The sequence below is a fragment of the Magnolia sinica genome, chromosome 8 (genome assembly GCF_029962835.1).
Source record: "Magnolia sinica isolate HGM2019 chromosome 8, MsV1, whole genome shotgun sequence".
In the NCBI taxonomy this organism is placed as follows: domain Eukaryota; kingdom Viridiplantae; phylum Streptophyta; class Magnoliopsida; order Magnoliales; family Magnoliaceae; genus Magnolia; species Magnolia sinica.
In genome coordinates this window covers 23,715,256-23,726,829 of record NC_080580.1, presented here as the reverse complement: position 1 = coordinate 23,726,829, position 11,574 = coordinate 23,715,256, and the positions used below count along the sequence as shown (strand labels likewise).

The window sequence follows — 11,574 nt, the reverse complement described above, 5'->3', positions numbered from 1 at the left end:
TTGATAGCAATTCCTTCATTTCTAACTTTTAAGGAAGATGGTGCATGAGGCTAATTTCCAACTTTAATTTTCGGTAAGGTGCAGGTTGAAAATGGACCCCTTAGTTAATCAAGATCCGACTATAATGAATAGGGAGTGGATGACACTAAGTTTCCCAGACCCACGTTTTCTTTCTGGAATCAGAAGTTTTTCAAAGTTTGCACAAGAAAACCTTCCTGGTAGAGAATCTGTTCCTTGTCCATGCACCACTTGCAGATGTGCACGTTTTTCAGTTTCTTATGATGATATGAAAATACATCTAATAAAAAATGGATTCGACCCAAGCTATAGGATTTGGAACATGCATGGGGAGCATGTATCACTTAAGTGTACTGTACGTGAATCAAATTCCCAACAATACCATAGTGTCCCAAACTTAAATGAGGTTCATAACGCGATCGTTCAAGAACTTGGTGGTAATAACCTAGATGAAGTTGTACAGGATCAACCCAATGTGACCCCTATAGTTGAAGGCGTCTTTGGAGAAAATGAAAATAATGAGTTTGAAGCAAATCTACGAGACACAATGACTGGGCTATACCCTAGGGCCTAAGATTTTATCATGCTGACTTTCATTGTATAACTTTTCAAATTAAAAGTGAATCATGGATGGAGTGAAAAAATCTTTACAGAGCTCCTTCAACTACTAAAGAAGGTGTTACCTTCCGGTAATAAGGCCTCAACTATTACCTACCAAGCGAAGAAGATCATTACAAAGTTGGGTCTTGATTATGTGAAAATCCATACTTGTCCAAATGACTGCATCTTATACTGGAGAGAGAACGAGATGAAAACCATTTGTCCAAATTATAAAACTTCTAGGTACAAGACTGAAATGGATTCTGAGAAAAAATAATCTCGAATACTTAGGAAGGTGTTAAGGTATTTTCCATTAATACCAAGGCTACAAAGAATGTTCAGTGTGCCATGGTTGGTGAAAGAAATGTCTTGGCACTTAACCAAGAAATTTTAACATGAAAAGATGGAGCATCCGGCTGATTCTATTGCATGGAAGAATCTTGATAACAAGTATACAGATTTTTCAGCTGAGTCTCGCAATGTTCGATTGGGTTTGGTTACAGATGGGTTTAACCCATTTGGCACTTTCAGTATGTCGTATAGTTCTTGGCCCATTATGTGTGTGACGTACAACCTTCCACTAAAGCTTTGCATGAAACCTCAGTTTACTATGTTGACTTTGCTCATTGAGGGACTGCGACAACCGGGAAAGGATATTGACATTTATTTACAACCATTGATTGATGAACTGCAAAAGTTATGGTGAGAAGGGGTGATGATGTTCGATGCATACTATGAAAATAAATTCAACATGCGTGCCATTCTGCTTTGGACAATCCATGACTTTTCAGCATATGGTAACATTTTTGGTTGTAGGATAAAGGCTAAGTATGGTTGTCCTGTATGTGGTCCTAACACAGATTCTTTGCGACTCAATATGGAAAGAAACATGTTTATATGGGCCACAGACGATGGTTGCCAATGTCAGAATAAGCTAAAAAGGACACAAGTGCTGGCACGTTCAACAAGAAGGTAGAGATACGTCATCAATCGATCCGTCTGGATGGGATTGAGGTTAAAAGACAAACCGCGAACTTGAATATGCAGTGGGGGAAGACTGGGAAGAGTAATATAAGGGGTATTGATGGAGGCTGATAAGAGATAGCGGATGATGTTGAATCACCGTGGTTCTTCAAACGGTCTATATTATTTGATCTGGAGTATTGGAAAGATATTTCCGTGCGTCACAACCTTGATGTCATGCATATTGAGAAAAATATATGTGAAATCCTTGTTGCCTTGATGTTAAACACGCCTGACAAAACCAAGGATGATGCTAATGCACGTAAGGACCTGAAACAATTGGGAATTAAGAAGCATCTATGGCTGAAAAAGAACAATGACAAGGTGATTCAGAAACAAGGTCCTTTTTGTCTAAGAAAAGAAGAGAAAAAACTTTTCATCCAGACTTTACATGAGCTGCATGTTCTGATCGGTTTTAATGCGAATTGGAGGACCATCGTAAAGGAAGATTACGTGGATTTAAAGGGAATGAAGTCTTATTCTTACCATGTATTGATGCAACATCTGCTCCAAGTTCTCATCCAGCATGCATTCTGGGATAAGAAGGTCATTCGTCCTATAATTAAAAGCTTTTGCACCTTCTTTAATGCCTTGTGCTCGACAACCGTAGACCTTCAAACACTCTTTACTCTCGAGAGGGGCATGGCTAGGACATTATGTCAGCTTGAAACTATATGCCCGCCATCGATATTTATCATTATGATGCATTTGTCGATCCATTTGGCTTACGAGGCTCGCATATGTGGTCCTGTATACTATCGATGGATGTATCCATTCGAAAGGTACGCTGTGATCTTAATAAGAATAAATCGGCTTACAATCTACATTTGCATGTATATATAATGTATCATTAACTTTGTCAGGTTCATGAAGACATTCAAGGCCTATGTCCGTAACAAGACACGACCTGAGGGTTGTATTGCAGAGCAGTACATCCAAGAGGAGATAGTTATATTCTGCAACCAATATAAAGGAAAACAGAAAACAAGCCTACTGGAAAAGCTAGAAAAACAGTTTAACGGAGTCATTCCAGGACTACGTAAGTTAGAAGATATTGTTGATGATGACCCTAATGATGACGACGTTGGACCAGTAGGTTCGGGTCAAAGTGTTATCCTAGCAGGTATCGAATACGAACAAGCTCGTACATGGGTACTGAAGAGTCATCCCAGCTACGACAAGTGGGAAGGGTATGTACAATAAGCTCATATAAATATGTATGTGTGTGTGTGTGTGTATATATATCTTCCTTACTTTATGCGATTTCAATATAACAATGTTATCAAATATCACATAGGAAGCACAAAGATTTCTTACGGCGATGCTATAAGAGGACCAACAGGGTGCCTAGCGAAGACGAATTCATATCTTGTTTGAAGAGGCAACCAGAGTTCATTGAATCTGATGATAATGAATTTAAAGATGTAGTGAGAAGACCTCTAGCTTTTTCTATTGAATACAACAAGTATTGTATTAATGGTTTCCTCTCTGTCACTAAGGACTATGAGGAGAATAAAATGAACCAAAATAGTGGGGTTAGGATAGAGGGTATGACAACCTTCCGATCAAGTGCTAAGGATATCAATACAGTGGATGAAAATCAACCTTACTACGAAGTCCTTCGTAGAATTATCCAATTGGAGTACCGAACAGGGTACAAGCCCGTCCTATTTAAGTGTGATTGGGTGAAAGTGACACATCATGGTGTTTCTTTTGATGTCGAAGCGAATTTGAGATTAGTAAATTTGTCTAGTCTTTGCAGTTTAGACAAAGTCGGTGACGAGCCTTTCATTCTTGTAGAGCATGCCACGCAAGTTTTCTACTCCAGAGATCCAAAAAATCCTGACTAGCATGTGGTCTTGGAGGTTCTAAATTTTTTTTTTTTGTCGAAGAAGAGGCGTGCATTCTATTGGAACGATTAAAGGCTATAAGTAATGCCGATGCAGGACCTGATCTCACCTTATTAGCAATGGTTGATGAGTTGATATTCAATGAATCTGAAGACGTCGGTGTTGTGGTCGAGAAAAAAAAAGAAAAGAAAATGATCAAAGAGAATCTACTGATTTGTTTGTATTTTCTAAGCATGTAACAAAATGATATTTATTGGAGGAAATCTAATTAAGGTTTGGATAATATAGTGAATTTTTTATACTTTATCTGTGATCTAAATTATTTCTTAACCATTAGCTTTTTTTTTTCTTTTCTTTTCATATTAGGGAAGAAATAGGCACATGGATTCACAACCAGAGGTACTGGGTGCGCAGGTGCTTGGGAGTACAGATTCAAGCAACACCAAAGGTAATAAGATACTTCTCCTTAATTATATATGTAAATTTCCTTTTTCTTATATATTGGCGGTAATCAATGATGTGTATATATAACTGTTATTCTTTTTTATGTAATTGTGTCAGCTTCTTCTTCATCTAGAAAGAGAGGCATTACTAGGGGGGTCTCTTTACTTGTGCAACCTGATAGGAAAAAAGTCTTAAAGATGAATGAATTCGGGCAACCGAATGAGGACTGTTCTAATCATAGAGACTTTGCATCGCATGTCGGTGTCCTCACCCGTTCTCATATCCTGATCATATACCTAGACTTTCGCCAGGTGGCTCATGAACAAATTCATATGGTCACAAAAAGATTGTCACAGTTTTATGAGTTTGAGGGTCAAAGTTGGGATGCAAGTCTTGATTACATTACAAAACGCATCAATGAAGCATGGAGGAATTATAAGAGAAGATTGACTGCAAAATATATTAAAAACAAAGATCCTATTACTATGAGAGATGGTCCTGCCCCCCAGGTATCCCTATGGAGGATTGGAGGGTCTTTGTGGATCAACGTACCACCGAGGAATTCAAGAGGGCAAGCGCAAGGAATAAAGTTAATTGGGCCAAGCTAAAAGGACTTGCGTGTCTTGGGAGGCACAACATGGCTGTTACTCGCCATAAGATGATATGTATTTAAAAATAGATATTATAGTTTAAAATTAAAATTAAATTTGAATTATCATTCATTTAAATCTATTAATGATGTATATTTGAATGATATGTAATGTGCCAAAGGTGATGGAGACGAAGCTTACCTCTGATGCCGAGATAGGTAGATGTGAAGTCTTCTTAAGAGCCCATACAAGAAAGGACAAAGTTGTTCAGTATCCTGACCTTGCTGTAAGTGCATCCCTCATACCACTAACTAGTACCCTTATGAAAAGCCTATGTATAACTTTGAATTATATTGCATTCATTTGTATTTTTTCACTGGAAAAACTAGATGAGCTTTATAGTAGCAATCTTGCTTCTAGGATGATCGGCATGGATGATGCCCTTACAGAGGTACTAATAAAATTTAAAAATTACTTAAGTTTTATGGTAATTATGAATATCTAATAACTTGATTTACAATGTTTTATAGTTGGTTGGTTCTGACAATAGAGGGCGAATGCGGGGTCTAGGTTGCTCAATAAGCAAGCTAGGACTAAAGAAGTCAGCCCCTGCTCGTTAAAAGGTAGAGAATGTGACAAAAGAAAAAGAGAGCGTAACTCAAGAGTTATTTCAGATGAAGAAAAAATTAGATGATATGACTCAAGATATAGTTGAGATGAAGAAAACATTGGTCGATATGCAGAAAGAGAGACAGTATACTTAAAATCTCTCATCACCAACAGTCGCTAAATCTACTCAAGCATCTTCGGTATGCAAGTATAAATTTTTTACTGTATTAAGCTTACAATTATATTATAAATGCTAACAATTCAATGCCATTTTATGTGTAAATGTAGCCAGATATTATATATATTGGTAAGAGATGCGACTTGCTTGGTTTTGAAAAATGTAGTGTAGTTGCTCGTGGTGAAGTACACAAAGTTAATCCAAATGCAATTGTCCATTGCAAACCGTTGGAGGATGGAGCTTTTGTTGTTGTCTTGATTGAGGTTATACAACCTCACGCTCCTTTGTGGAAAGAAGATGGGTTCGCATCTACACTTGGAGAGGCCGGTCCGAGATCATTTGTGCAATGGGGGAAAGAGGCTTTGAGAATTCAATAATTTGAACAAATTTAGTACTCTATAATTGAACATGTGTAGTGTGCATTTTGAACTAATTTTGAACATGTAGTGTGCATTTTGAACTAATTTTGAACTAATTTGGCACTTATTTTTTTTTAAAAAATATTGAATGAATTTTGTACTCTATATTTGAATGTATTTATAGTCTTAGGCTTCATTTGGTCATCACATTAGCATTTATGAAAACATTTTTTTGAAAACCAAATGGAGCCTAAGCCCTTTTTTAACTCCGCCAATGCAACTCCTTGCATTACCGGTCCCAAGCCCGGGTAAAGGAGGGAGAAGGGCTTTAGAATGAGATCGTTAACTGTGGAGGAGATCCTGAAAATGCAGTGAGTATTTCTAATTTTATGGTTTTACTTGTACATTCCTGTATTGATTACTCAAGCATGACAGTTATGCGCATTCTTTCAGGTGGATGTTGCATGTGGGAGGATTGGAGCTGCATATTTCAGATTCAAGTACCTGGTACATCTCTTGTCAAGAATGCACATGTGTAGTTTATCAAACAATACATTATGTGATATCATGTGCATGATATCTATGTTGTAATTACAGTTATCTATAATAATAATAATTTGTTCATTATAGTGCATTCACAATAGTTATCATTGTGGTTATAGTTATTCATCATGTGACAGGTTTTCAGGTGAGATGAACGAGTTTCAAAACAAAATAGTGTGCAGTTTTGAGGAGCGATTCCCAGGATGTATGTGTGTTTCAGGGGCCATCTTTACCTTGGAAGCATATAATGGAAGGTAAGAAAAACCCTCGAGTTCCCTTCTTTGAATCATGAAAAGGTATTTATGCTGAATCCCATGCATTGACAATATTAGGTATGCTCATCAGCAGGACATGTATAATTCCGTAAAAATTGATGGAGCAGACCCGAATGTGCGTCGGAGCTATCCGGATGTTAAGCGGGGGTCCTTGGAAGGTGAGAACTGCTGTTATGACCATGATGAAGCTGTCAATTTCCTATGGACAGCATTGGAGTGGCCTGACCATTTGGACAGGTCGTATTTATGTATTTGCTCGAAATTGATGGAGCAGACTCGGATGTGCGTCGGAGCTATCTGGGTGTTGAGCGGGGGTCCCTGAAAGGTGAAAACCGCTGTAAAGACCATGATGAAGCTGTCTATTTTCTATAGACAGCATTAGAGTGGCCTGACCATTTGGATAGGCCGTGTTTATATCTGTATTTGCAGGGACCACACCCTTAATCTAAACCACACCCTAAACCTATAACCTAAACTTATTCTCAATTCCCTAAAGCTATGACCTATAACCTATAACCTAACCTAAACCTATAACCTTAACCTAAAACCTGAAACTAAACCTAAAACCTAAATATATTCTCAAATCCTTAAACCTAAACCTACACCTAATCCTAATCTCAACTCCTTAACTTAAACCTAAACCTAAACTTGAAAACCCAAACCTAAACCCCATCCTGAACCTGAACACGATTTCCTAAACCTAAACCTTAACCTATTCTCAATTCCCTAAAGCTATAACCTATAACCTATAACCTAAACCTAAACCTATAACCTAAACGTATAACCTTAACCTTAACCTAAACCTAAAACCTAAATCTAAATGTATTCTCAAATCCCTAAACCTAAACCTACACCTAATCATAATCTAAACTCCCTAACCTAAACCTAAACCTACACCTAATCATAATCTAAACTCCCTAACCTAAACCTAAACCTAAACTTGAAAACCCAAACCTAAACCTGATCCTGAACCCAAACCCGATTTCCTAAACCTAAACCTTAACCAATTCTCAATTCCCAAAAACTATAACCTATAACATATAACCTATAACCTAAACCCAAACCTAACCTAAACCTATAACCTAAACCTAAACCTAAACTTATAACCTTAACCTAACCAAAACCTATAACCTAAACCTTAACATATAACCTATAACCTATAACCTAAACTTATAACTTATAACCAAACCTTAACTTAAACCTAAACCTATAACCTAAATGTATTCTCAAATCCCTAAACCTACACCTACACCTAATCTTAATCTCAACTCCCTAACCTAAACCTAAACCTAAACTTGAAAACCCAAACTTAAACCCAATCCCGAACCCGAACCCGATTTCATAAACCTAAAAGTTAACCTATTCTCAATTCCCAAAAGTTATAACCTATAACATATAACATATAACCTAAATCTAAACCTATAACCTAAACCTAAACCTTAACCTAAATCTAAACCTATAACCTTAACCTAAACCAAAACCTATAACCTAAACCTTGACCTATAACCTATAACCTATAACTTAAACTTACAACCTATAACCTAACATTAACCTAAACCTAAACCTAAACCTATAACCTAAACCTAAAACCTAAACCTAAACCTAAAACCTGAATGTATTCTGAAATCCCTAAACCTAAACCTACACCTAATCCTAATCTCAACTCCCTAACCTAAGCCTAAACCTAAACTTGAAAACCCAAACCTAAACCCGATCCCAAACCCGAACACGATTTCCTAAACCTAAACCTTAACCTATTCTCAATTCCCTAAAGCTATAACCTATAACCTATAATCTAAACCTAAACCTATAACCTTAACCTAAACCTAAAACCTAAATCTAAGTGTATTCCCAAATTCTTAAACCTAAACCTACACCTAATCCTAATCTCAACTCCTAAAGCTAAACCTAAACTTAAACTTGAAAACCCTAACCTAAACCCGATCCCGAACCCGAACCCGATTTCCTAAACCTAAACCTTAACCAATTCTCAATTCCCAAAAACTATAACCTATAACATAAAACCTATAACCTAAACCTAAACCTAACCTGAACCTATAACCTAAACCTAAACCTAAACCTATAACCTTAACCTAAATCAAAACTTGTAATCTAAACCTTAACATATAACCTATAACCTATAACCTAAACTTATAACCTATAACCTAACCTTAACCTAAACCTAAACCTAAAACCTAAACTTAAAACCTAAATGTATTCTCAAATCCCTAAACCTAAACCCACACCTAATCCTAATCTCAACTCCCTAACCTAAACCTAAACCTAAACTTGAAAACCCAAACTTAAACCCAATCCCGAACCCGAACCCGATTTCCTAAACCTAAACCTTAACCTATTCTCAATTCCCAAAAGTTATAACCTATAACATATAACCTATAACCTAAATCTAAACCTATAACCTAAACCTTAACCTATAACCTATAACCTCTAACTTAAACTTACAACCTATAACCTAACATTAACCTAAACCTAAACTTAAACCTAAACCTATAACCTAAACCTAAAACCTAAACCTAAACCTAAAACCTAAATGTATTCTCAAATCCCTAAACCTACCTACACCTAATCCTAATCTCAACTCCCTAACCTAAACCTAAACCTAAACTTGAAAACCCAAACCTAAACCCGATCCCGAACCTGATTTCCTAAACCTAAACCTTAACCTCTTCTCAATTCCCTAAAGCTATAACCTATAACCTAAACCTAAACCTAACCTAAACCTATAACCTAAACCTAAACCTATAACCTTAACCTAAACCAAAACCTTAACATATAACCTATAATCTAAAACCTAAAACCTAAACTTATAACCTATAACCAAACCTTAACCTAAACCTGAAACCTAAACCCAAACCTATAACCTAAACCTATAACCTAAATGTATTCTCAAATCCCTAAACCTAAACTTACACCTAATCCTAATCTCAACTCTCTAACCTAAACCTACACTTGAAAACCCAAACTTAAACCCAATTCCGAACTCGAACCCGATTTCCTAAACCTAAACCTTAACCTATTCTCAATTCCCAAAAGCTATAACCTATAACATATAGCCTATAACCTAAACCTAAACCTAAACCTATAACTTTAACCTAAACCTAAACCTATAACCTAAACCTTAACCTATAACCTATAACCTATAACCTATAACCTAAACTTATAACCTATAACCTTACATTAACCTAAACCTAAACCTAAACCTATAACCTAAACCTAAAACCTAAACCTAAACCTAAAACCTAAAACCTAAATGTATTCTCAAATACCTAAACCTAAACCTACACCTAATCCTAATCTCAACTCCCTAACCTAAACCTAACCTAAACTTGAAAACCCAAACCTAAACCCGATCCCGAACCCGAACCCGAACCCAATTTCCTAAACCTATACCTTAACCTATTCTTAATTCCCTAAAGCTATAACCTATAACCTAAACCTATAACCTATAACCTAAACCTAAAACCTAAACCTAAACCTAAAACCTAAATATATTCTCAAATCCCTAAACCTAAACCTATAACCTACAACATTAACATAAACTTATAACCTAAACCTATAACCTACAACATTAACCTAAACCTATACTTATAACCTAAACCTATTCTCAAATCCCAAAACTATAACCTAAACCTAAACCTATAACCTAAACCTAAACCTTAACCTATAACCTATAACCTAAACTCAATTCCCTAAACCTTAACATATAACCTAACCTAAACCTAAACCTATAACCTACACTTATAACCTAAACTTAAACCTAAACCCAAACCTGTAACCTTAACCCAAACGTAAAACCTAAACCTAAACCTAAAACGTAAACGTATTCTCAAATCCCTAAACCTAAACCTAAACCTAAACCTATAACCTAAACCTATAACTTACAACATTAACATAAACTTATAACCTAAACCATATGGTGAGACCATTCCTTGGGAAGTGCGTACTTGTGGCTACCGATGGTCCCCCTTGCGGAAATCGTCCAGACGTTTATTTTGGCCCTGCAAACCATATGGTGAGACCATTCCTTTTGTGTCAATTTCATTCCTCTTTGAGTTTTTATTAATTCATTAAGAAAAAAAAAAGAAAATAGTTATACATGATACACTTCTTTCACTTTGTTTTTCTTTCCCCCAATGGTCATTCTGATTTATGAATGCCATGACTATTTGTAGGATGATGAAATATACGAAGCTGTTGCAGGAAGTGACTTTGTCATTACTAGAGTTGCATTTCGAGACAACTCTTCAAAGTACTACATAAATGACCATGAAAGTAATTTTACAGAGGTCACTAAGAAATTGAAAGGAAAAGGAGTGGACTTGGACAACAATTGGTTTTTGATTCTTTGGGTGGGTGATGGCTGAAAAAGGCCTATTTACTTGTGAAAAAAATATTATACTGTCAAAATATATCTTCTCTTTCAATTCTTTATCATTGAAATTTCAGGGTGAAGTCGAGCAAATTTCTTTAATGAAGCCAAAGATTTGTATTTTCAGCATTATTGTAATTGTAATTGTAATTGATTGAATGAAGGATTGTAATTGATTATAATTGTAATTGATTGAATGAAGGATTGTAATTGATTGTAATTGTAATTGATTGAATGAAGGATTGTAATTGATTGTAATTGAATGAATGAATGATTGTAATTGATTGTAATGGAATGAATGAATGATTATGCAGGTGGTAATTAAATGAACAAATGATTATATATATATATATATATTTTAATGTACGAAATAGCGACGGATATTGACTGTAGTCGGTAATCCGATAGCTGTAGCCATTATTAAATTTGGCATATTGCTACGGACTTTTAGCTACAAATAATATCCGTAGCTGTTTATACTTATCGTTACAGATATAATTGTTACGGATTATATCCGTAGCTATTATAACCTATAACTACGGATTAAATTCATAGCTATAGTTTCCAGACCTATTGTTATGGCACCTACGACTACGGTCGTGCTACAGAATATCTACAGGCTAGAACCGTAGCCATATGTCTAAGGCTACGGATTTTATCTGTAGCCTTTGCCCCTTTTTCTGGTAGTACCAAGA

At 36.0% G+C, this 11,574-nt stretch overlaps 2 protein-coding genes across 2 annotated transcripts; both read left to right on the top strand.

Moving 5' to 3' along the window:
* Nucleotides 1–3,672: 3,672 nt before the first annotated feature.
* Nucleotides 3,673–4,579, top strand: LOC131253907 (uncharacterized). The gene is made up of 2 exons (XM_058255017.1): nucleotides 3,673–3,939; nucleotides 4,053–4,579. The coding sequence occupies exons 1-2, from the start codon at nucleotides 3,873–3,875 to the stop codon at nucleotides 4,541–4,543; spliced, it is 558 nt and encodes a 185-aa protein (XP_058111000.1). The 5' UTR covers nucleotides 3,673–3,872; the 3' UTR covers nucleotides 4,544–4,579.
* Nucleotides 4,580–10,453: 5,874 nt separating this feature from the next.
* On the top strand, nucleotides 10,454–11,163 carry LOC131253906 (structural maintenance of chromosomes protein 4-like). Its single transcript, XM_058255016.1, has 3 exons — nucleotides 10,454–10,522; nucleotides 10,683–10,859; nucleotides 10,957–11,163. Exons 1-3 carry the CDS (start codon nucleotides 10,520–10,522, stop codon nucleotides 11,035–11,037), a joined length of 261 nt encoding a protein of 86 aa, XP_058110999.1. The 5' UTR covers nucleotides 10,454–10,519; the 3' UTR covers nucleotides 11,038–11,163.
* Nucleotides 11,164–11,574: the final 411 nt, after the last annotated feature.